Here is a 27,738-nt window from a genome sequence, read left to right as displayed (position 1 = left end):
TGACAAGAAGGTGACAGTAACCCAAATAACCACCCATTGCAACAGTGGTGTGAAGATGATCATCTCAGAACACACAACGCAGTGAACCTTACAGTCCTGGTGCAGGGTCTCGGCCCAAAACATCAACTGTTTACTCTTTTCCATAGATGCTGTCTGGTCTGCTATGTTCCTCAAGCATTTTGTGTGCATTACTTTGATTTTCAGCATCTGCTGATTTTCTCTTGTTTGTGACACTTTGAACCTTGGTGGATGGGCAACAGTAGCAGAAGACCAAGAACATACACTTAGTGGCCACTTTATTAGGTACAGGTGGTATCTACAGTACTGTGCAAAAGTCTTAGGCACACGTAAACATGCTGTAAAGCGAAGATGCTTTCAAAAATAATGAAATGAAAAGTTTCCAAATAACAAATTTATTGTTAAGTGCTGAAAATAGTGAAGAACTAAATCAAATAAATAGTTAGTGTGATCACCCTTTGCCTTTAAAACTACATTAATTTTCTTAGGTATACTGCTCTGCAGTTTTATAAGAAGATCAGCTGGTAGGTTGTTCCAAGCATCTTGGAAAACTTGACATAGTTCTTCTTCAGACTTTGGCTGTCTCGCTAGCTTCTGACTTCAGATAATTCCAGACAGCCTCAATAATATTGAGATTAGGGCTCTGTGGAGGCTATACCATTCGTTGTTAAACTCCTTGTTCTTCTTTTTGCTGAAGGTAGTACTTTATGACCTTGGCTGTGTGTTTGGGGTCTTTGTCTTGCTGCAGGATGAAGTTGGAACCGATCTGATGCCTTCCTGATGGTATTGTGTGGGATGAGAATCTGCTTGCACTTCTTAGCATTGAGGATTCCATTAATTCTGACCAGATCACCAACTCCATATTGTAACTATGTTATGATAGTCATGGGAGATTTTAACATACAGATCGATTGAGAAAATTAGGATGGTAATGGATCTCAAGAGAGTGAGTTTGTTGAATGCCTAAGAGTTGGCTTTTTAGAGTAGTTTATTGTTGAGCCTACTAAGGGTTCAGCTACACTGAATTACAATGGTATGAGAGAGTTGCTGGCCAAAGTAAATTGGAAGGGATGTCAGCAGAGCAGCAATGGTGTGCGGTGGAGCTGGGTCGCAATCCACAGCTCCAATCTGCTAATAAAATTTGCTGACGACACTGCACTGATTGGCCTAATCTCAAATAATAATGAGGCGGCCTACAGACAGGAAATCATCACCCTGACACAGTAGTGTCAAGAAAACAACCTCTCCCTCAAAGTCACAAAAACAAAGTAGCTGGTTGTGGTCTACAGGAGGATTGGTGACAGGCTAACCCCTATAGACATTGATGGATCTGGGGTTGAGAGGGTGAACAGCTTTAAGTTACTCGGCATAATCATCACCGAGGATCTCGTCATCTGTACATACCAGATGTGTGGTGAAAAAGGCACAGTAGTGCCTCTTTCACCTCAGACAGTTGAAAAAGTTTGGTATGGCCCTCCAAATTCTAAGAACTTCCTATAGTTGGCACGATTGAGAACATCCTGACTGGTTACAACACTGCCTGGTATGGGAACTGTACTTCTCTCAATTGCAAGACTCTGCAGAGAATGGTGTGGACAGCCCAGCGCATCTGTAAATGTGAACTTCCCACTATTCAGGACATTTACAAAGACAGGTGTGTAAAAAAGACTGAAGGATCTTTGGAGACCCAAGTCACTGCATCCACAAACTGTTCCAGCTGCTACTATCCAGGAAATGGTATTGCAGCATAAAAGCCAGGACCAACAGGTTCTGGGACAGCTTCTTCCACCAGGCCATCAGACTGTTCAATTCATGCTGACATAATTGTATTTCTATGTTATATTGACTATCCTGTTGTATGTAATATTTATTATAAATTACTATAATTGCACATTACACATTTGAACGGAGAAGTGACTTAAAGATTTTTACTCCTCATGCATTTGAAGGAAATAAGTAATAAAGTCAATTCAGTTCAATTCATTTTCTGGGAAAAATGAGGAAGGTGCAGGACATGTGTACTCCAAAAATGAAGAAATACTCAAATAGCAAAATAATACAACAGTGTCTGACAAAGGCTGACAATGTAAAAACAAAAGAGAGGGGATACAAGAAAGATTGGGAAGTATTTCAAAACCTACAGAGAGCAACTAAAAGAATCATTAGAAGGGAAAACATGAAATATGAAAGCAAGCTAGCAAATAATATCAAAGTGGATGGTAAAAGCTTTTTCAAATACATAAAAATAAGAGAGAAGAGGATGGATATAGGTCTGCTAGAAAATGAGGCAGGAGAAATAATAACGGGACAAGGAGATGGCAGATGAGTGAGTATTTTGCATCAGTTTTCACTGGAAGACACTAGCAGTATGCCAGATGTTTTAGTGTGCAAAGGAAGAGAAGGGGGTGAAGTTACTGTTGCAAGACAGAAGGTGTCAAAAAGCTGAAAGAATAAAGGTACATAAGTCATCCAGACCAGAGGAATTGCACCCTAGGGTGAAAGAGGTAGCATTAGAAATTGCGATGCCATTAGCAATGATCTTTCAAAAATTGGACTCTGGCATGGTGCCAGAGGACTGGAAAATTGCAAATGTCACTCCACTCTTTAACAAAGGAGGGAGAGAGCAGAAAAGAAATTATAGACCAGTTAGCCTGACCTGTGGTTGGGAAGATGTTAGAGTCAATTGTTAAGGATGAGGGGTTGGAGTAGTTGGTGACATAGAACAAGATAGGACAAAGTCAGCACAGTTTCCTTAAGGGAAAATCCTGCCTGACAAACCTGTTGGAATTCTTTGAAGAGATTACAGGTAGGATAGATAAAAGGGATGCAGTGGATGTTGTATATTTGGATTTTCAGAAGGCCTTTGTCAAAGTGCCACGCATGAGGCTGCTTACCAAGTTGAGAGCATCTGGTATTACAGGGAAGTTACTGACGTGGTTAGAGCGTTGGTTGATTGGAAGAAGGCGGTAAGTGGGAATAAAAGGATCCTTGTCTGGTTCACTGTCAATAACTAGTGGTATTCTGCAGGGGTCGGTGTTGGGACCACTTCTTTTTATGCTGTATATAAATGATTTAGATGATGAAGTAGATGGTTTTGTTGCCAGATTTGAAGATGATATGAAGATTGGTGGAGGGCAGGTAGTGTTAAAGAAACAGGCAGGATGCAGAAGGACTTGGACAGATTATGAAAATGGGCAAGGAAGTGGCAAATGAATTATAATATTGGAAAGTGCATCGTCATGCACTTTGGCAGTAGAAATAAATGTGCAGACCATTTTCTAAATGGGGAGAAAATCCAAAAATCTGAGATGTAGAGGGACTTGGGAGTCCTTGTGCAGAACACCCGAAAGGTTAACTTACAGGTTGAGTCGGTGGTGAAGAAGGCAAATGCACTGTTAGCATTCATTTCAAGAGTCCTAGAATACAAGTGCAAGGATTTGATGCTGAGGCTGTATAAGGCCTCATCTTGAGTATTGTGAACAGTTTTAGAGCCCTCATCTTAGAAAACATGTGCTGGCATTGGAGAAGGTCCAGAGGTGGTTCACAAGGATGATTCCAGAATGAAAGGGTTATCATACGAGGAACATTTGATGGCTTTGGGTCTGTACTTGATGGAATTTAGAAGAATGAGGGGGGAATCTCATTGAAACCTTTTCACTGTGGAAAGGCCTAGATAGAATAAATGCGGAAAGAAGTTTCCCATAGTGGGAGCGTCTAGGACAAGAGTGCACAGCCTCAGGATAGAGGGGTGTCCATTCAAAACAGAGATACAGAGAAATTTCTTTCACCAGAGGGTGGTGAATTTGTGGAATTTGTTGCCATGTGCAGCTGTGGTTGCCAGGTCATTGGGTGTATTTAAAGCAGAGATTAATAGGTTCTTGATTGAGGTTGAGGAGGAGAAAGAAAGGATCAGCCATGATTGAATGGTGGAGCAGACTTGATGGGCCAAATGGCCTAATTTTGCTCCTATATCTTATGGTCTAATGGTCCATTTATAGAAATGCAGCCCCAAACCTGTAACATAACTGCACCATGTTTTACTGTTGGCTGCAGACACTCATCCATGTGGCACTCTCCAGCTCTTCTATGGTCAAACTGTTTCCCAATTAAACCAAAAATTTCAAATTTTGACTTGTCAATCCAGGACACTTACTGCCAATGTTCAGCACCTCAGTCCTTGTGTTTCTGTATGTAGGCATCTCTCTTAGCTTTGTTTCCACTTAGGCTTTTTGGTATCAACTTTTCCACCAAGGCCACTTGTAACATGACTTCTCTGCACTATAGAGGAGTATATCTGGGTTCCAGTGGTTTCTATGTGTTCAGAGGTGATTGTACTTCTTTGAATTTAGAAGGAATGTCAGTTTGATGTATCTCTCATCTGCTGCACTCTGTTTCCATGGCCAACCACTCTGTTTGTGGTCCTCAACCTTGCCCGTTTCTTTGTGTTTGTCCAGAAGAGCTTGGACAGCACATCTTGAAACTCTTGTCTGTGGTGAAATTTTTGCATGGGAGAGATCTGCTGTTGTAGGATGATCACCTTGTGTCTTGTTGATATGTTCCCTCTTGCCATGGTGCAAGAATTGATGATTTGTAGGTTAAGTTGTCACATCTGCCACACCCTCACCTTTTAGTTTGGTTGTCGCTTGCCTAGTGATTCCTTCTACAGCCATTTCTGTTTCAGTTAATTAGTTCAGTTCATTCAACTTATTATGTCATGTTCATTAGCACCTGTTCACTATCTTTATTTAATCATGCACTGGGCTATGTACTTCCAAAGTAAACTGGTTTTTATTCAAAAATTTGTATTAGTTAATAAATCACATTCTTTAACGAAATGCCAAAACATTCTCTAACATTTAATTTGTTGAAAAATGAATGTTTGTAAATCTAAAATTTGCTCTTTTCTACTGACACACTAATGCTGAAGACAAAAAAAATCAAAAACAAAATTGATATAAAAAATCAAGGGTGCCTACAACTTTTGCACAGTACTGTACCTCCTTGATCATATTTAGTGACTTGGCTGTAGTTGTCAAGTGGTGAAGGATTCCTCAAGTTCACCATCCTTTGATTGAAGACATTTCTCCTGAATTCATTTCCAGTTTGTTTATCTCATATATTGAGGCTGTGACCATTGATCTGGACTCTCCAGTCATCAGGAGCATCCTCCCTGCATCTTGTGTGCTTAGTCTTTTTGGAAGTTTATTTACTTTTATGTTATCCCTCATTCTTTTATCTCTTTACAATTTAGATCTAACCGACCAGTCTTTCTTCATACATCTGTACAGTTTTCCAGGAACCAGTTTAGCAATCTTTTGTTTTTGGGTTTCTTTCATGCCTTTAATATCTTTTCTCGGGTAAGAAAGCCAAATTTGCATACAATATACAAAAGAAAGTCTAAATAAGCAGTGTTAAAGAAAACATAGAAAGTAGGAACAATTAACCTTGTCTCACCATTCAGTCTGAATACAATTGACCAGCTGCTTCAGTACTGTTTTTTAACTTTCTCTCATATTCCTTTATCATTTTAACATCAAGAAATATTTCTACCTCCTTTTTGAATATAGCTGATGACATATCTCTGCTGTGTTCTGTGTAGAGAATTCCACAGGTTCCTCTTAGTATTTTCCTGATATTGGTTCCCATGGCATACCATGAAGCGGTGACCTTTAGTTTCCATTTGCTTCTCATATCAGCAACAGCCTCTTTGAACTGCGAAATAGATACTGAGTCTACAAAGTGATTCAGACAAGTTAATTACTTGGATATAAGATCAGTGGAGTGTGAGGTTTGGCTCTTTCACAGCAATAATGTATAAAATAGAAAGCTTAAACGATAAGAACTAGTAAATGTTGGGGCTCAGAAGCTGATTCATCAGATGCATAAACTAATCTTATGGGTACTGTAAGAAATTGAAAAATAACTGGTACATTGACCTTTTTTGGAAGGGAATTGGAGTACAAAAATGGAAAAGTGTTGCTGAGTTGGTGCAGGGTTTTGGTGATACTTCGTTTTGTTTATTAATCACTGGAGTTAATGGAGCAAAGATACCTGTGAAGAAGATTGATTAAGTATGGTCTAAACTCGGAGGTGGCAACCAAAATTCTGAGAGGGTTTGATAAAGATAGAAACAAAGAGGCTGATTCTTCAAGCTAGAGATTCTACAACCACATGGCATAGTTTCAATAAGGGAACAATCATTGATAACTGATCTGAATAAGCGAATCTTTACTTAGGGGTTGTATACTTTTGTAGTTCTCTGCTTTCAAGGACAATGGATACTCAGCTACTGATTACATTTGAAGCTGAGATAAGTTTATGGATATATAGGGAGCTACAGATAGAGGAATTGGTCAAACAAGTGCACTTAAGTTATAGAGTCAGTGACGATTTTAAATAGCAAACAGTTTTGAAAGGATTGCTCCTGCTTCTATCTTTTATTATATCGTCTGTAAATTTTATTTATAAGGTGTAATTAATTCATACAGCACTTAGAATCTCAGTGAGAAGTATCTTCGCTTTCTTTGATCTACTTTCCTTACACATCCTCCTGTGACCCCCAGAAGGAGAAATTACATAAATAACCAGTGTTTTCATTGCAATACTGAAGTTACTGGGTGATTTATTAATGTTTTCAAGATGATAGAAATAAATGAAGGCATTGATAAAAGGAAACTGATAGCTGAGGTGTCTGGACTAGAGGATTAAAATTTAAAGATCGATCTTTCATAAGTGAAGTTAAGAAACACTTATCAAAGCAGAGGATGGTAGAAGTTTTGAACTCCCTTCTGCAAGTGGTAATTGACAACAAAATCAATTATTGACTTTAAATTTTGTTAAAGGATTCGCTTTGTTAGAGATCAGGGAAAAATGTGAATGTGTTAATTCATGAATTTACTGAATGGCAAAACAAGCTTTAGTGGCTAAACGGCTTACTCCTGTTCTTATTTTTCTATAGTATTTTTCTCAATACCTAAATATTATTGGAAAAAAGTGCAATCGAAGCATTTAGTATTCCAGAAGCTCTGATAGTCATTATATTCAGTTTGTTGATTTGCTTTCTAAGGATGTAGCTGCTAATGTCTTATTTTGACAATTGCCCAGTATTTGGTCATAGTCCATCGATTCCTATGGTGCCCTATAGGGCAATTAATGACAAATTTAATGAATATCTTTGCATTTTAGGGGTGTCCTTCATCTTTCATTTAGTAACATAAGTAAACAAATGTTATTCACAAAGTTCAATCATTCATTCAGATGTTTCATAATTCAGAAAACAAGTTCTCCCATTTTGGTAATTTGTTGGAACCAATCAAAACATTATTCTGCATTATATTCCTGATGAACTACAATGATTGTGATTCATGCAGATAACAAGTCTCAGCTTCTCTGCATCAGTAAAAAACTGGCTGATGAATTTTTGTCTTATGTAGCTATTAACAGGATGGCAATTTAAAAATGAACACAAAGATTCTAAATACATTACTATCTTCATTTCATCATTATTGCAGTGGACCAGCTAGCTGCAATGCAGGAAGAGCATATTCAAGAAATAAAGAAATTACAGAGGGAAATTATTCATTTCAGACAGCAGCTGAATGAAGCTAGTGAAGAAAAAGCAGCAGCTCAGGAAGAAATAGACAGGCTGAGTGCTGCTCTGGAAATAACCACAACAACTAAGGTATGCAGTTGGTTTATATCACCTATTATAAAGCATTGCAACTTTAGTGGGCCCTTATATCTATTTAATTAGCTATAGATTAAAAAATGCTATTATACTTATAGTTATAGAATAAGCTTTGCTGGAATATCTCTTGCAACAGCATTTAAAAGAAGTGTTACTTTGGCACCATAAGTCTCAAAGTGGTCTTGACCAGCAATTTATTGCCACAGTCATTTTGAGATCTTTCACTATAATTGGAAAATATTGCTGAACTTTACACATTATTCAAACAAAACGAAGTAAAATTTCCACAGGATTGACTCCCATCATTCACACCATTTCTAAAAAAGTAGCTGTGAAAAAAACATGACACAGTTGCCATTTGTTTTTAATCCTTGCATTTTCTGCTTCTGAGCAGACATCTGTGTAGCAGCTTGGTCCATAAAGCTGGCTTTGATCTATTCAGATTTCTGGTTGTAGTAACTGATTAAAACCTCTGGTTTACCAACTGTCAAAATCGTTGAATAATTTAAATGCATTTGAATGTCTTATAAACATCCAAACACTAGCAAAAAAAAACACTAGTCCGTACTAATTGTTAAGTTCCAAATGTTCCCTACTCTGTATGTTAAGAATTTTTTCCTATCCCATTCTTTTATTTCAAAATGCATTCCAAGTTTTAGATATCTCACTCAGGGGAAACATCCTTTCAGCATTTTGTCCATTTGGACCTTTAAGAATTTGGTCAGTTTCAATGAGTTTCAATGACCTGGACCCATTGCAATTTGCCTATTGCCACAATAGGTCAATGACAGATGCAATCTCAATGGCTCTCTACTTGGCTTTAGGCCACTTGGACAACACAAACACCTATGTCAGGATGCTGTTCATCGACTATAGTTAAGCATTTAATAGCATCATTCCCACAATCCTGACTGAGAAGTTGCAGAACCTGCACCTCTGTACCTCCCTCTGCAATTGGATCCTTGACTTCCTAACTGGACGAACACAATCTGTGCGGATTGGTGATAACATATCCTCCTCGCTGACGATCAACACTGGCACACCTCAGGGGTGTGTGCTTAGCCAACTGTTCTACTCTCTATATACAAATGACAGTATGGATAGCATAGCTCAAATACCATCTATAAATTTGCTGATGATACAACCATTGTTGGTAGAATCCCAGGTGGTGACGAGAGGGCGTACAGGAGTGAAATATGCCAACTAGTGGAGTAGTGGTGCCACAGAAACAACCTGGCATTCAACATCAGTAAGATGAAAGAGCTGATTGTGGACTTCAGGAAGGGTAAGATGAAGGAATACATACCAATCCTCGTAGAGGGATCAGAAGTGGAAAGAGTGAGCAATTTCTAGTTCCTGGGTGTCAAGATCTCGGATCTAGCCTGGTCCCAACATATCGATGCAGTTATAAAGAAGGCAATACAGCAGCTATTAGGAGTTTGAAAAGATTTGGCATGTCAACAAATACACTCAAAAACTTTTATAGATGTACTGTGGAGAGCATTCTGACAGGTTTCATCACTGTCTAATATGTGTGTGTGGGGGGGGGGGGGGTGCTACTGTACAGGGCCAAAAGAAGCTGCAGAGGGTTGTATATCTAGCTAGTTCCATCTTGGGTACTAGCATACAAAATACCCAGGACATCTTCAGGGAGCGGTGTCTCAGAAAGGCAGTGTCCATTATTAAGGACCTCCAGCACCCAGGGCATGCCCTTTTCTTACTGTTACCATCAGGTAGGAGGTACAAAAGCCTGAAGGCACACACTCAGTGATTCAGGAACAGCTTCTTCCCCTCTGCTATCCATTTCCTAAATGGACATTGAATCCTTGGACACTACCTCACTTTTGTATTTCTGATTTTTGTATGATTTTTAATCTATTCAATATATATATACTGTAATTGACTTATTTATTATTTTTTTTCTTCTGCGTTATGTATTGCATTGAACTGTTGCTGCTAAATTAACAAATTTCACATTACATGCCGTTGATAATAAACCTGATTCTGATATTCTAACATTTGCCTTCCTGTGATGTTAGGAAAACAGGTTGGTAGTTCTTTTTTTCTCTCTCCTTTTTTAAACAGTAGGGTCACATTTATTATTTGCTAATCCACTGGGACAAATCAACAGCCTGTGGAATCTTGGAAGCTGATTACCAGACCATCCACTACCTTTAAAACTACCTCTTTCAAACCTCTGAAGTACACATCATCAGATCCTTGAGACTTGTCAGTTTTGAAACTCACCAACTTCTCTAGTATGACTTTCATCTAATGTTTAGTTTCTTCATTCAGTTGTACTCATGAGATTCTCGAATACATCTTGCAGCTTTTGTGTGTCTTCCTTGCAGACAGATGAACAGTATTTCCTTCTAATTTCCTATTATATTTCTTGTCTGTACTATCTGTAAAAAATCTGTTTTCCTTTACAGGAAAAGTAATTTTGTTTTATGTACTTATGAATGCTCTTACAGATCTTTTTTTTTAATGTTTCATGGCAATCTACATTTTTTGAACTCCAAAAACACTAAGTAAGTCATCTCTCTTGGTATCCTTCTGATGCCCCAAGTATTCCAACCAGTTACCATTTGAAGTCAATCAGATCAACTACCTGGCATATGTGGCAGAAGTTCCTCAATGCAAAGTTCGAGGCTCAGATTGTTAATTAACCTTCAGATTGTTAATTAATGATCTTCCTTCTATAATAAAGTCAAAACAGGAAATGTTTTGCTAATAATCGCATCCTGTGCAATTCTTTTCACTCTTAGAAAAATGGAACAGCCAATACCTATGTGCAGTGAGAGCTTAATAATATTCAGTCATGAGTTAATAGATAGCAAGTAATATTTGCAATTCCAGCACTAGCAAAAATAAGTTTAACCACCTATCTTTGATAATCAACACCTTTACCAACCATCATTGAGTCCCGCTCTGGGGGTCACATTTGACTATAAACATGACTGGACCAATTACATAAATCTTCAAAGAGCAATTCAAAGCATAGGTGTTCTGTATTCTGACTAATCTGATTCCTCAGACCCTTTCTACCACTGAAAAGCCACAGGTTAGCTGTGTGATCGAAAACTGTTCAATTTCTTTTGGAGTATAAGCTCAACATAATCAAGGCAACATAGTCCACTTGATTGATGCACTATTCATACTCCAAACATTTATTTACTCCACTACTGGTGCATGGGGGCTAAGAAAACATAAGACCATAAGACATAGAGGCAGAATTAGGCCATTCAGCCCATCAAGCCATTTTGCCATTTCATCATGGCTGATTTATAACCCCTCTCAACTCCATTCTCCTGCCTTTGATGCCCTGACTAATCAGGAACCTATCAGCCTCCACTTTAAATATACCCAATGACTTGGCCTTCACATCCCTCTGTGACAATGAATTCCACAGATTCACTATCCTCTGGCTAAAGAAATTCCTCCTCATTTGTGCTTAAAGGATGGTCCCTCTATCTAAGACTGTTTCCTGTGGTGTAAGTACTCTCAGTCTGGCAATCTCCTGCCACGTATAAGGACAGGGATAGCAAGTAATAGTAGAAACATGTTTAAATATGCTGTATTCAATGTAGGAAAATTCCAAAATTCAACCATTTTGAGGGAATACAAAGATGATTCCTCATCCGAGTGTGTTCTCCTATCATATATATTTAAAAAATGATTAATAATGGAGACAGGTGATCTTACTGAAAGATATAACATCATGTGGTGGCATGACAGAGTAGATATTGGGAAGTTTCCATTGTTTGAGGAATCTTGTATATGGGGATATTGTGACAAGATTAGAGGGCAGCCATTTAAAGCTTAATTTGGTAGGAGCTTTCTCTTGCAGAATGTAGTGAATAATGGAAGCCTCTTTCTTAGACGTATGTGGAGACGGGACAACTGAAAGGAAGTAGGCATATTTTGAAATATCAAGGAATTGAAGGTTATTGGGAACTGACATAGAAGAGGAATTGAGGCCTGCACCAAGTCAGCCATGATCATATTTAATGCTAGGACAGGTTTGGGAGATGATGGTGATGGTGCCGGTGGTGGAAGTAGGGTGGGGTGGTGTTGAGTGACCTGTCAATAGGCCTGTTTTCGTATGTTGTTATTAATCTGTTTTTTCTAATGTTTAACGTCATCTCAGAAGATAGGCAAACAAAGTGAACATGCTGTTTCAGGTACATGAATTGTAAAGGTAAAAGTAATTTAACATAGAAGTAATAAGTTTTAAATTTTCAATAAACATATCAAAAAAAGTGGAAGATGAGTGAGCTGAAGGAGAAGCCAAAGATAAACACAATTATTTTAATGTACCTTGATGTTTTGTAGCCTTTTATAAATTGCTTTGTCTATGGTTGTAAACAAAATCTTAATATACATTAAAAGCTCCATCAGAGCCCATTTCTCCACTCCATGTAGATGATGTATATTCAATGATACATGAATTTGAACATACATAAACTTCTTAGAGATTCTAGCAATGATGCTTCTGCAGGCAGAATGTTTGTTTCAGTATTTGATCATGTCATGTTTTCTTTATTCTAGACAAATATGGCAATGGCGGCAGAAGAACTTAAAGCAACAAATAACAGAATGAGCCAAAAAATGCAAGAGGTTAGGTCACAAAACCCATCAAAGTAATACAATCCTTGTCTGTTTCATTGATTATGATAATGATAAAGCTATAAAGTAGTAAGGATATACTTTGCAACTTAAATTGACTCTGCATTGTGTAGTAATTGGATTTTAAAAATCTGTAGAACCTGTGACTGTAAAACAAAAACAAAAAATCCTGTAAATACTCAGCAGGTCCGAAAGGTCCTTACTCTCAAACTTACTCTGTTTCTCTCACCATAAGTGCTGCCTGATTTGCTGAATTTCTCTCTGAGCATTTTGTTTTAATCACTCAATTATAATTAAAATTGATAGGAACTGTACATACAGAAGGTATTTTATCTTCCCCATCAGTCTTGTATTAAATAAGAGTCAATTTTGAACTTCCATTGAAAATGGATGCAAAGCTGGTGGTGTGACTGTAGTAATTTATTGGCTTCGGTAACTAGCTTCAGCAACATATAGAAACAGAAAACTGACAGCACAATACTGGCCCTTCGGCCCACAAAGCTGTACTGAACATGTCCTTACCTAAGAAGTTACCTAAGGTTACCCATAGCCCTGTAGTTTTCTAAGCTCCATGTACCTATCCAGGAGTTTCCTAAAAGACCCTATCGTATCCACCTCCATCATCGTCGCCAGCAGCCCATTCCATGTAACTACTGTGTTCTTGTTGAGCCATGAGGAATATTCTAGTTCGCCGATTGTAAAGTTGTTAAGTGTGTGCACTGTGTTTATTTGAATAATGCTACTGAATCCTGAAGTTCCATTTATCCACACTTTTTTTTGTAAGTTTTATTAATGCTAGATCTCCTTACTTGGCCAGGGCTGGCTACAGGCACATAAACAAGTTATTTGGCTCACTGAGTCCACATCAGTTACTCATTCTGACTAATCCTACATTAATTCCATTTTCACTTATGCTTACATTTTGAACAGCTGCTCCAGAATTCATTCACTTAGGGGCAATTTACAATCGCCAATTAACCCGCCAACTGTGTGTCTTTGGGATGTGAGAAGAAATCAGAGAAAACATCTTACTGGCTCATAGAGCACATGCAAACTCCACACTAACAGTCCCCAGGCAGCAGTTCTACTAGCTGTGCCACTCTGTTGTCCCTGACGTTTCTGTCAGGTCTTGCAAAGGTCTAGTAAGGGATGCAGTATTCCAGTTCATGATATGGAAATTGTGGATTTTTTAAGGGATTATTACAGATGATGCTAATTGCTTCAGAACAAAAGGTAGCTTAAGTACCACTTGTATGCTTTGATTATGCTATCCTTATTCTTGTGTTTTTGAATAATATTATTGCTACCAATTTTCATTATGAAAAAAGAACTTTCAAATAAAATATTATATTTCAATATTTTATAAATCATGGGGTAAGGATGACACTTTGCCACTGGATAATATTACAGTGTATCTCTTGATTTTAAACAGTAAAAATTTAAATTGTGTTATCTATACTGTTTTTCAGGTGATGCAAGATCTGGACCAGGAAATAAATCTCCGAAAGTCTTTGGAAGAATCCCATGTTCATCTGTTACAACGTGTGCAGGAGTTGGATAAAGTAGTGGAGGTTGAACGAAAGCAGGTGCAGAATTTGCTCCTCGTTTGAAGACCTATTGATAAAAATCTGTTTTTGTTTTATTCAGTTTTTGGTTTTGTATTTGTAGTTCATTAATTACAGTTATTTCACCTCTGGGACAAGTAACAAAGGTTATATTGAAAATTCTATGTCAAATCTTAAGATACTTATTAAAACTGGTCACTAACAGCCCTCCACCTCTTGCTTTTTTAAAAGCCATGTAGAGCCCATTTTGTTATATTGCATTTACTGCATAACTTAGAACTTGTGCTTCAATAAAAGCATTTACAATGAAATTTATCCCCTGTTTTGTGCCACAACTGCACGCCAAAGACTGGTTTGCCAATGCTGTCAAGTTGACAATGGGAATATATTTTTGTCAGTGGTTCCTTTCAGGCTGGAACTGAGATTATTCCAAATCTCAGTCTTCCCAATTTACTGTTGCATAGGGGAGGCCACAGAATTTTTTATTTTATGAGAGCTCACTCTATTTCCCTCTCTTGTGAAAGAGCAGTTGGGAGAACAAGTGCAGTTTCACAAAAGTTACACAATCCTCCATGCCATTGACTCAAAACAAGTCATTTTGCAGTTGCCATATGTCAATTCTGAAAATGTACTGCAGTGGAAAGGCATACCACTACCTATTTGCTTAGCTGGTATCTATTCATTTATAATATTCATGGCATCCAGGCAGCACCTCTAATTGTGGCTAGAAGTTTAACCACTGGGATAATAATACATGATGGATGTGGAATTTAAAATCAGTTAATAATCAAGGAATTGGAAAAACAACAAGTAATCATCTTAAAGAATACCACAAAATTCTCAGTTGTTGTTAAAACCCACATGGATCACTATAGAAGCTAAAACCTGCCAATCTAATCCAATCAGACCAGTACAATATGTAAAATATGACAGTCCATATAGTTGACTCTTAAATCCTTTTGAATGGCCTAGCAAGCCACTTATTAATACCATTTTAGAGACTGCAGGTGCTGGAATCTGAAGCAAAAGTAAATTACTGGAGGAACTCAGCAGGCTGAGCATCTGTTGGGGAAGAGGAATTGTTGAGACCCTGCATCAGGCCTGAGACTGAGGAGGGAAGATATTTTCTAAAAGAGTGGAGAAGAATGGGAGTAAGATGGCTGGTTGGTGATAGTTGGACCAAGGAGAGAGGAAGGTAGGGGTAGAGTGGGGGGATAGAGGCTAGGTGGGCTATAGGTAGAAATAGATGAGGGAAAAATTAAGAAAGTGGCAGATCAAGTTGTTGGCAAAGTATGTAGAGTTTGAGACTTGTGCATTTGGTGATTCAGATGTTGAGATGCATTAAAATGTACATGAGCTTTAGAAAATGCATGTGAGACCATTGTACTTATTTCTGCAACATATCCAGTTGATTAGATCTTGTTTCCAAACATTGACTGTGAATTCCATCTGCTCACAATCTTTATATTCTATATTTCTCTCAGACTTTCTGGTCCCTGGTTGTTACTGTTTTATTTTGCACCTTCTTAAACAAGATCACCTGTCCAGATGTGGAAAACTGTAAAACCATTCTCTTCTGTGCTGTGTTATTTTTCAGTGTCTTCCAGGTCATGTGTTGTCGAACATAGATTAGTGCCTGAGCAGTTGTTAAAATCTGCGCCTGTTTTCAGGAGCTATCTGATTTTGCAAACCCACTTTTCTCTGAATCATCATAGTTTATATTCACAGTGCCTTTGGAATAGCCATTCAAATTTGCTGCCTGGGCAGTAAACTGAAAGGAGGGGATCAACTGTGTATTGTAGCACTCGTTTGATATTTATTGTTTTTCTTACAAAGATTAAATGGGTTCTACAACTGACTGTTCAAGATTACTACATAGCCAGGGAAGTCAAAACTTTTCTTAAATTTTCTAATACGTGCGAGGTACAGGCAGTACCCAGGTTACAAATGAGTTCCATTCCTGAGTTGTCTTTAAGTCGGATTTGTACGTAAGTCGGAACAGATACATCTGGTATTATTTAGCGTCAGTTAGTCAAACGTTTGTCTTAGTATATAGTATATATTTTACCTTTCTATGTATACAAAACACTTAAGAGACATATGTATTTCAATAATTAAAACACTGCATTGCTTAGTAATAATTGTAGCTTTCATCAGGGCAAGGCCTTTCACATGCTCCATTATTCTCACTTTATCCTTTTTTTTCTTTTTCCAATATTTTTATTAAATTTCATAAACACGCATACAGAATTCATAAGGTTACTTATTCTAAGGTAAAATAAGATACCAGAAAGTGCACTATATTTATATAAATCACACTGATGCAATTACAGTATCCCATATTCATGTTCAATCAAATAAAATAAATTGAATTATGAAATACAATAATATAGTTAATTATATTATAAAAAATCTACACCCACTACCAAGACAAAGCTAGTTGGGAAAAAAAGAGAGAGAAAAAAGAGTACTTTACCGTATAGTGTTATATAATAATAATGCAGGTATATATTTTTAATAACAATAACAATTCAAAGATTTTTAAAATAGTTCAGAAAGGGTCCCCATAGCGTTTGAAAATCTTGGTTAGAATCAAAAATCGAACAACAAATCTTCTGTAAACTTAAACATGACATAACATTGCATAACCATTGAGCAACCTCCTTCCACTGAAGCAAGATTGTCCTCCTAGCCACAAAAGAAATAAAAGCCAGTACCCGCAAATGAGAAGGCTCCAGAATTATAGCTCTTTCCTCAACAATATCAAATAAGGCAGTCAAAGGATTGGCTTAAAATTAACTTTAATAAGTACAGAAAAAGTTTGAAATACATCTTTCCAATATTTTTCCAAGGCTCTAACATGACCAAAACATATAAATTAATGAAGCCTCTCCATTATTACATCTGTCACAATAAGGAGATATATCTGCAAGAAAACGAGAGAGCTTGTCTTTAGACATATGAGCCCTATGTACCTCTTTAAATTGTAGGAGGGATTAACGAGCACATAATGAAGAAGAATTAACCATTTTGAAAATAGCCCTCCAGGTCTGATCAGCTAATGAAGTCTGTAAATCCTTTTCCCAATCTTTTTTAATTTTATCTTAAGGAGCCATTCTCAATCCCAACAACAGACCATAAATATAAGATATTGAGCCATTATGAACAGGTTTCAAATTAAAAATTACATCTCTTATGTTCTTTTCAAATCTTTTAATTACTATTATTATTCAAAAATAGCAGAAGTACATCGAAGTACAACACTACAATGCCTCATAAAAGAGGAAATTATCTTAGGGATTGAAAATTTTGTGAATAAAAAAACCCTACTAAGCAAGAAAAATGAGGAAAAAAAAAGAAACCCATTGGAGGTACAACCCTGGAGCCGAGTTATACAAAAGTTTCTAAAAATAAACATCAAACCGCCAACAAGAAAAAAAGATATATCAAAAAAAATTTACATTTAGATCGTGAAGGAAATCTATCAGTTAACTGAAATGATAATAACGAGCAAATGGGCCCCCTCTCTTCTCAAAATCAAATAAAGGTTCAAAGGTTCGACTTCTAATTTTCTCCAAACTAAGACACAGCATCACTTGAGAGAACCGTTGTGACAAAGTTGGAGCTGATATATCCTCCCATTTCAACAAGATGGCCTTCCTCGCTATTAATGTAACAAACGCAATAACATGTTGGTCAGACACAAAAATAGCATGGATATTTTGAGGAATTATTTCAAAAAGCACAGTCAATTTATTAAGTTGTAAATTGATTCTGAGTGCTTTAGAAATTGTTGAAAAGACTGACTTCCAAAACTGTTTTAATATAGAACATGACCAGAACATATGTGTCAGTGTAGCTATCTCAGTTTTACATCTATCACAATACTTGTCAACATTGGGAAATATTTTAGAAAGTCTCTCCTTTGTCAAATGGTAACAATGTACAATTTTAAATTGAATCAGTGAATGACTAGCACAGATTGAAGAAGAGTTAACCCTCTTCAGAATCCGTGTCCAATCCTCCCATATAAAAGTCAAATTGAGTTCCTTCTCCCAGTCCTGTTTAATCTTAAGTAAAGGATGCTTATCCCATTGTAATAATAAATTATAAATTCTTCCAACAGAACCTTTCAATGAAGGGTTCATATTCATAATAGTATCTAACAAGTCAGCCTCCAATATGTAAGGAAAATTACTTAAATATTTTTGTAAAAAATGTCTAACTTGAAGATATTGTAAAAAGTGTGAATATGCGAGAGAGAATACTTACCGACTAATTGTTCAAAAGACATCAATCTGCCTTCTTTAAATAAATCCAAAAAAGAATTAATACCTTTATTTTTCCAAAGTAAAAAAATTGGTTCACTCCAAGAAGTTTTAAAAAAGTAATTACGATAAATTATACTACAAAGTTTAAATTTTTTAAGATTAAAAAAATTACGGAACTGGATCCAAATTTGTAAAGAGTGCTTAACCACAGGATATAGGTTTAAATTAGCAACTTTAGCTAATTGTATAGGTAGAGCAACTCCTAGTAACGGAGTTAAATAAAACTGTTTCACAGCTCTCAGTTCCAAGTCTAGCCAAATTGGCCGATCATTCCTATCACCCCAATATAACCAAAGGGGCATATACTGCAAATTAACAGTCCAATAATACATTCTTAGATTAGGCAAAGCAAGACCTCTGTCCTTTTTCAACTTTTGCAAATGACATTTACCAATTCTTGGTCTTTTATTATCCCAAATAAAAGATAGAATAATAGAATCAATCCGATCAAAAAACTTCAGTCAAAAAACAGGAATATTCTGAAATAAATATAAAAATGTTGGTAAAATCATCATTTTAACTACATGAATACGACCAACAAGTGAAAATGTAACTCGTCTCCATCTACTAAAGGAATATTTCATAGAGTCCACTAAAGGAGGAAAATTGGCTTTCTAAAGATTCTTATATTTTTTAGTAATTGTAACACCTAAATATAAGTATCAGTAACTTTAAAAGGAATATTATCATATATAGAGACAAATTTATTTAAAGGAAGTAATTCACTTTTACTAAAATTTATTTTATATCCTGAAAAGTCTTCAAATTTATCAAATAATTTTAGCAAAGCAGGAAAAGATTCTTCAGGCTTAGATATATATACACACCAATAAATCATCAACGTAAAGAGAGATCTTGTGCATGGACTCATTCACAAAAATCCCATGAATATCTTCAGCTTCACGAAGAGGAATAGCAAGGGGTTCTAATATTAAGTTAAATAACAAAGGAGTTAATGGAAACCTTGTCTTGTCCCCTGTGATAGCTGAAAAAAAGGAGAGCTACAGTTATTAGTGACATCAGTAGCAATTGGAGCTTTATATATCATTTTAATCCAATTATCAAAATTAATACCAAAACCAAATTTTTCTAAAACATTAAATAAATATTTCCATTCGACTCGATCAAATGCTTTTTCAGCATCCAAAGATACAATGCATTGTGGAGTTTTAGAAGAAGGCGAATATATAATGTTAAATAATCTCTGAACATTTGAGAAAGAATAATGACCCTTTATAAAGCCTGTTTGATCTTTAAAAATGATTTTACCCAAAATACTCTCCAACCGATTGGCCATTATCTTTGAGAGAATCTTAGCATCAACATTCAATAATGAAATCGGTCTGTATGAGGCACAATCAGTAGGATCTTTATCCTTTTTGAGAATTAAAGAAATAGAAGCTTCATAAAAAGTAGAGGGTAAATTACTTTTCACAAAAGATTCTTTAAACATCTCCAACATATATGTAGAAAGCAATTTTCCAAATTTTTTATAAAAATTCTACAAGATAACCATCAAGTCCTGGGGCCTTACCAGATTGCATTGAAAAAAATAGCTTTATGAATTTCGGATTCAGTAATTGGGGCATCAAGAGTTTTTTGATCCTCAGCAGAAATTTTAGGAAAAGCAATCTTTTTGTAAAAAAGCATTCATTTCAGAAGACTCTACTGGACATTGAGATTTATAAAGTTCTGTATAAAAATCTTATTAATTTCTTAGTAATCCCGAGCCAGGGTACCATCTTTTCTACGAATTTTCAAAATTTTCCTCTTGGCTCCAGCTGATATTAATTGAGATGCAAATAGTTTATTATTTTTATCTCCAAACATATAAAATTGGCTCTTTAACTTAAGTAGATAACCTTCAATTGGATGAGTTAATAATAGGTTATATTGTTTTCTTTCTAAATCTTTTTATTATTATTAGTAATATGGACAGAATACAAATGATACATTGATAAAGAAATTACAAACATACAAATTCCATTACATATGAAAAAAACATAAACAATAGTTACAATATAAATGAGTTTACCAAGACATAAGCCATGCAATATATGTATGAACATGGTAAGTCTAAATATTTCATAATATATGATATAAAAAAAACAGAAAAAAGAAAGAAAAAAATATAATGCAAAACTAGCTAATCTACTAATCTAATAACTAATAACTAATATAGAAGAAAAAAGAAACAAAAAAAAGAGAGAAAAAAAACGGGCTGTTTATAATATCTCACAAGAATAAATATTCATCAATGCCGTCACTTCCGGTCCTCTCAACATACATAAGCTAAAAGCTGGGAAATCAAACGAACTTGGAACAGGGTCATATTACATCATATGAAAATGTTGAATAAATGGCCTCCATATCTTTTCAAATTTAATAGAAGTCTCAAAAACACCACTTTTAATTTTTTCTAAATTTAAACATAACATAGTTTGAGAGAACCAATTAAATACAGTGGGAGGATTAATTTCCTTCCAATTCAACAATATAGATCTTCTAGCCATCAGAGTTAGAAATGCAATCATTCGACGGGCAGAAGAAGATAAATGCAGTGAGTCTAACATTGGTAAACCAAAAATTGCGGTAATAGGATGAGGTTGAAAATCAATATTCAAAACTGCAGAAATAATATCAAAAATATCTTTCCAATATTTTTCTAAAAATGGACAAGACCAAAACATATGAGTTAAAGACGCGATTTCAGATAGACATCTATCACAGATAGGACTAATATGAGAGTAAAAATGAGCTAATTTATCCTTGGACATATGGGTCCTATGTATGACCTTAAATTGTATTAATGAATGTTTGGCACATATCGATGATGTATTAACTAATTGAAGAATTCTATCCCAATTCTCACTAGAAATAATAAAGTTAAGCTCTCTTTCCCAATCCTTTTTGGTCTTATAAAGGAGTTCTGAATGTATCTTCATAATTATATTATAAAGTTTTGAAATAAGCCCTTTTTGAAAAGGGTCTAATTCAAATAAACTCTCCAAAATATCTGAAGGCACAAAATTTGGAAACGTAGGGAGTACAGAACTTAAAAAATGTCTAATCTGTAAATATCTAAAAAAATGAAATCTAGGCAAGTTATATTTGTTGGATAATTGCTCAAAAGACATAAAACAATTGTCCAAAAATAAATCAGAAAATCTTAGTAATCCCTTAGTTTTCCAAGCCGAATAAGCTTGATCTATAATGGAAGGGTGGAAAAAACAATTAGATACAATAGGACTATTTAAAACGAATTGAGTCAACCCAAAAAATCTCCGAAATTGAAACCATATACATAAAGTATGTTTAACTATCGGGTTGTCAATTCGTTTTGGCAATTTAGAAAGAGCAAAAGGGAGAGAAGTCCCTAAAATAGAACCCAAAGCATAAGCTGATACAGATTTAATTTCTAAACTCACCCAACGAGGGCCGAAAGATCCACCCCCATCTTTCAACCAGCATAACAAGTATCTAATATTAACTGCCCAATAATAAAATCTGAAATTAGGTAATGCTAACCCGCCTTCCTTTTTTGTCTTCTGTAAATATATTTTACCTAACCTGGGATTTTTATTCTGCCATATATATGAAGAAATTTTTGAATCAACATTAGTAAAAAAAGATTTCGGAATAAAAATTGGTATCGCTTGAAAAATATATAAAAACTTAGGTAAAATAACCATCTTAATAGCATTAATCCTACCTATTAGGGATAAAGATAATGGTGACCACTTAGTAAACAAACCTTTAATCTAATCAATTAAGGGTAAAAAATTAAATCTAAATAAATCTTTATGGTTTTTTGTGATTTTGTTCCCTAAATAAATAAAAGAATCATTAACTAATTTAAAAGGTAAATTTCCATAAATTGGGACCTGTTTATTCAAAGGAAACAATTCACTTTTCTTAAGAATTAACATACCCAGAAAACTCACTAAATTGAACCAGTAATGATAAAACTGCTGGGATGGATTTCTCCAGGTTAGAAATGAATAGTAATAAATCATCTGCATACAAAGATAACTTATGAATGTCTGTCCCATGATTAATACCCAAAATATCCTGTGATTGTCTGATGGCAATTGCCAAAGGTTCTAAGGCAATGTTAAATAGTAATGGACTAAGAGGACATCCTTGTCTAGTGCCCCGAAATAGGCGAAAAAAGGGAGATCTTTGATTATTGGTAAACACTGAGGCTACTGGAGTATGATAAATCAGTTTAATCCATGATATAAATATCGGACTAAAATTAAACTTCTCCAACACATTAAATAAGTAAGGCCATTCAACTCTATCAAATGCTTTCTCCGCATCTAATGAAATCCCGCATTCTGAAGTGTCATGTGAGGGAGTATAAACAATATTCAACAATCTCCTAATGTTAAAAAAAGAATAGCGATTTTTAATAAAACCGGTTTGATCTTCAGAAATAATTTAATAATTTTGGGTAATACCTTCTCCAATCTAGATGCCAGTAACTTGGAAAAAATCTTGGAGTCTACATTCAATAAAGATATTGATCTATAGGAAGCACAGTTAGTAGAGTCTTTATCTTTCTTCAATATTAGAGAAATGGAAGCTCTATAAAAAGATTGTGGCAAATTCCCCAATCTAATAGCTTCCTCAAAAACCTTACATAACCAAGGGGAAAGAGTAGCGGAAAATTTTTTTAAAAATTCAACTGTATAACCATCTGGACCTGGTGCTTTCCCAGAATTCATTGAGGAAATAGCCCCTTTAATTTCTACATCCGTAATAGGAGTATCCAATATTGAAAGATCATCAGATGATAATCTTGGAAAATTTAATTTCCCAAGAAATTCAGACATGGTATTATGATCTTGAGGAAATTCAGATTGATACAGGGAGGTATAGAAGTCTTGAAATGCCTTATTTATCTCATCATGACTAACTGTCAAATTCCCATTCTGCTGACAAATCTTAGTGATTTGACATTTAACCAAAGCATTCTTCAATTGACTAGCTAACAGTTTACCAGATTTATCACTATGTATATAAAAATCAGATCTAGTTTTCATTAATTGATTTTCAATCAAGGATGTAAGTAATAAACTATGTTCCATTTGAAGTTCAACCCGTTGTTTGTAAAGCTCCTTACTAGGAGCAATCGAATATTTCTTATCAATCTCTTTAATTTTCTCAACCAATAAAAGAGTTTCCGTCTTAGTACGTTTCCTCAAACCAACAGAATAAGAAATAATCTGTCCACGTATATACGCTTTAAAAGTGTCCCAAAGTGTTCTGCAGGAGATATCATCTGTAGAATTAGTAGAAAAGAAGAAGTCGATCTGCTCCTCCATAAATTTATAAAGTCTGAGTCTTGCAATAAGGTAGAGTCAAATCGCCATTGTCTGGCATTAGAAGCTGTATCCGTAAATTTCATAGAAAGTAATAATGGAGCATGATCAGAGATAGCTATAATATCATAGTTACAACCGATTACCATTGGAATAAAACAAGAGTCTACAAAAAATAATCAATTCTCGAATAAGAGTGATAAAAATGTGAGAAAAAAGAAAACTCTTTGTCTTTAGGATGCCGAAATCTCCAAACATCAAAAACTCCATTGTCAGTCAAAAAAGAGTTAATGCAAGTGGCCGACTTATTAGGCAAAGTCTGAATAGTTAAAGATTTATCCATCAAAGGATTTAAACAGCAATTAAAGTCATCACCCATTATTAACTTATATTCATTTAGATTGGGTAAAGAGATAAATAAGGACTTAAAAAGGTCAGGACAATCCACATTTGGAGCGTAAACATTAACCAAAGCAACCTTTTTATTACAAAGTAAACCCATAATTAACAAAAATCTACCATTCGGATCCGAAAAAATAACATGTTGAACAAATGGAATAGAGGAGTCCATAAAAATTGAAACTCCTTTTACTTTAGCGTTCGAATTTGTGTGATACTGTTGACCCCGCCAAAATCTAAAAAAACGAAATTTGTCCTCCTTCCTCACATGAGTTTCTTGTACAAAAATGATATGAGCATTAAGTCTTTGGAATACTTTGAAAATCTTCTTTCATTTAATTGGATGATTTAAACCATTAGTATTCCAAGACACAAAATTAATGGTCTGAGTCATAATTCTAAAATCAACTCTTTGGTATCGAAAGGGTTAACCAACTTGTAAACTCATGCACCCGGAAGAGGAACAAAAGTAAAGAGAAGACCCGGAAATGACGACAACACAGACATATTTGAAGTTCAAAAACAGTCCAAATGAAAAAACTAACACAAACTGATGCAAAAAAAATAGAATTAGGAAACAGACCATCCCCCCATCCCCCAAGAAAAAGAGAAAAAGCCAAAATATGACTTAAAAAAGGAAAGAATAAGACTAATTCTACCCCCATGTCAGCTGAAGAACACTCCATATATAAAGGATATATATAAAAGAATCACCAGGTTATATTGTGATTGAAGTTCCACTCTTTTTAAAAATAAGTCAATATTAGGGGAAGTCGCATAGATATTATCTAAATCTTTAACATGTTTTGAAATTTTATCTAATTCTGCTTTTGTCTGTTTTTTAAGTTTAGTTGAATAAGAAATAATCTGACCACGTAAAAATGCTTTGAATGTATCCCATATAATTCATTTAGACATACCTCCTATATCATTAAAAAGAAAAAATTCTTTTATCTGGCTTTCGATAAAACTGATAAAGTCAGAGTTTTGCAATAAAGTCTGAGACATGCGCCACGGTGGACGGCAAAAAATGACGTCGTCAGATTCAAAGGACAAACTCAAAGGCGCATGATCAGATATAGAATTATCGTCATTTTCACAGTTTTTAACATTAGACAAAAGATGGGGATCAACTATAGTATAATCAATCCTCGAATTTTTTTATAAACGTGAAAAAAAAGAATATTCTCTGTTATCAGGGTGTAAATGCCTCCATAATTCAATCAACCCAAAGTCGGTCAAAAAGTAGCTAATAACTGATGCAGAACGATTTGGAAGTCGTTGATTAGTTGAGCTCTTATCAATTATAGGATTTAAACAACAGTTAAAATCCCCACCAATCATCAACATATACTCGTTTAAATCTGGCAGTAAAGCAAATATTTTTTGAAAAAAAGAGGGATCATCTAAATTAGGACCATACAAATTAACCAAAACAACCTTTCTATTACAAATCACTCCTTTAACAATTAAAAATCTACCATTAGAATCTGATTCAATATCCTCTTGAGTAAATATATTAGATTTAATTAAGATAGACACACCCTTAGTTTTGCTCTGAGAAGTAGCATGGAGTTGTATTCCATTCCACCATCTATTTTGATCTCCTGCCTTGATATGCGTCTCCTGAGCAAAAATCATATTAGTTTGGAATCAATTAATAATTTTAAAAGTCTTTTTTCATTTAATAGGATGATTCCAACCACGTACATTCCAACTTATTACATTAACCTGTTTAACTGCCATACTATAATTTTATTCCAATTTACTTTATACATGCGCAGAACACATACCAATATGGGATTATCAAAGATGGCCATAATGAAGAATACAGCCATATAGAAAACATGCATGCTCCAGAACCACCCAATGGGAAAAAACTCCTAACTCTAAACCCACCCACCCTCCCAAAAACCCGATAAAAAGGCAAGCGAACTAGGATAGATGCGACTCTGTCGGTCTCGTCTCTCCCTCCCCCAAGCCAGTACATAAACAAAAATAAAATGACCTTGCAAGAAAGACAGTATCGTCTTGACAAAGGAGAGTGTTTACATTCCATCATGTATTAAACAGAAAAAGAACCAAAATAATATAATCTCTTAGAGAGAAAAACCAGCGCCATCTTAAGTTTAGCTTTAAATCCCTAAGAAAACTAAATTCGGTTATAGGGCGCTATAATAAAACAGATAAAAAAGGTTAATAGTATGTTTAACCAAACTAATTTTATGAAAATATTAATTAGTAATTAGTAATATCGTAGTAACTAAACTCTCCCAGATATATATAAAAAAGAAACCCTATTGGTAGAAAAAAAAACTACCAGTTAGTAATTTAAGAAACAACAAAAAAAAATCAAACTAAATATTAGATAAAAGGAACAAATCCTTTTATCCTTTTTTCTCAGTCAAATAGTAATTAACCATTTAAACAGTCAAACATGAACCGTAAATTTTCTTTCCAAAAAAAAATCCAGAAGGATGTAGTAATGAGCAAGTTTTCTTTTCTTCTTTTATTAATCTGTCAATGAAATATCCATATCCATATATCCAAATGTCAATGAAATATTTGAAATGTGAGTAATATACAGATAATCAAACAGCTTTTCAGATAGTTCATTCAGTAATAACGTCAGTGGCGGTGACAGGTATAGTCTGGGCAAAATCCAGCGCGACTTTTGGGTCAAAGAAAGTACGTGGGGAAGAATTAGGAGGAAAAACTTTCATTCTTGCTGGGTAACTCAAAGAGCGAAATAATTTCTTATCATATGCTTGTTTCATTGCTAAAGCCAATCTTGCTCTTTGTTCCATTACTTCTTTCAGATAATCTTCATAAAAACGGAGCTCAGACTCATTGAATCTGAAAACTCTGTTTTCTTGCCTGTCGCATTATTTGATCTTTAATTTTAAAGTGATGGAAACAAACCAAAAATACATCTTGGTCTGGTTGAGTCTTTAAATTCCGAAGTGGACAGCCTGTGCGCTCTCAATAGCAGGCCGCCTGTGATAAAATAGTCAGAAATAGATCATGAAAAAGCTTACCAAAGTAAACTGTTAAGTCTCCATTTTCAGCTCCTTCTTGCAATCCAACGATTCATATGTCGTTTTGGCGAGGCCTAATTTCCAAATCAATAATCTTATTACGATATTTTTCCAAGCGGGTTGTAGTTTCAGACAGTTTTTGCTTAGTTGACTTCAATTCCTCTTCATGTTTAGTAATTTGAGTTTCCACATCTTTAAGTTTTCCCAGAAATAACTTCATTTCATTGTTATTCTTTTCCAGTTGATCTTTAATTGCCTTATTCTGATCTTGAATTGATTTCAGTGTACGAATGATATCTTCAGCCCATCTGCCATTTCATCAGATCTTTCGTTTGGCATCTTTCCTTTTCCATTACCTTTGTCAGTAGTTTATGCAGATTCTTCCCACTTCTCGTAGACATAGACATATTGCTCCCCTTCAAGAATCAGCAGTTAAAAATTTTAAATTCAAAATTTAAGCTGGGGGGAGGGAGAGAAAACTAAGAGCAGCACAGAATTAGTGCTACTCCATATACAGACAGAGGTGGCCTCCTCACGTCTATTATGTTCTTATCCGGGCTGGTAGAAAATATATGTAGTTTAGATCTTAAAAAATCTCTAATCTGTAGATATTGAAAAAAGTGGGTATTTGATAAGTTATATTTCACTGAGAGCTGCTCAAAAGAAGAAAGATTCCCTCCAACAAACAGATTCTGAAATCGTTTAATGCCTAATCTATCACATTCTCTAAAAAACAGATGGTTT

At 35.2% G+C, this 27,738-nt stretch overlaps 1 protein-coding gene across 10 annotated transcripts in view; it reads left to right on the top strand.

The window, feature by feature from the left end:
* LOC132378911 (coiled-coil domain-containing protein 150-like) overlaps positions 1 to 27,738 on the top strand; it is a 148,858-nt gene that overhangs the window by 4,566 nt on the left and 116,554 nt on the right. For 9 of the 10 annotated variants that reach the window (XM_059946269.1, XM_059946241.1, XM_059946263.1 and 6 more), the window contains 3 exons: positions 7,530 to 7,699; positions 12,257 to 12,325; positions 13,804 to 13,920. In XM_059946269.1, the coding sequence (XP_059802252.1) occupies positions 7,530 to 7,699; positions 12,257 to 12,325; positions 13,804 to 13,920 (356 nt within the window). The remainder of the gene's footprint in view (positions 1 to 7,529; positions 7,700 to 12,256; positions 12,326 to 13,803; positions 13,921 to 27,738) is intronic. The other variant, XM_059946299.1, reaches the window with a different exon arrangement.

This window comes from Hypanus sabinus, chromosome 2 (assembly GCF_030144855.1).
Source record: "Hypanus sabinus isolate sHypSab1 chromosome 2, sHypSab1.hap1, whole genome shotgun sequence".
NCBI classification, from domain to species: domain Eukaryota; kingdom Metazoa; phylum Chordata; class Chondrichthyes; order Myliobatiformes; family Dasyatidae; genus Hypanus; species Hypanus sabinus.
This window is presented reverse-complemented; position numbering and strand designations above follow the sequence as displayed.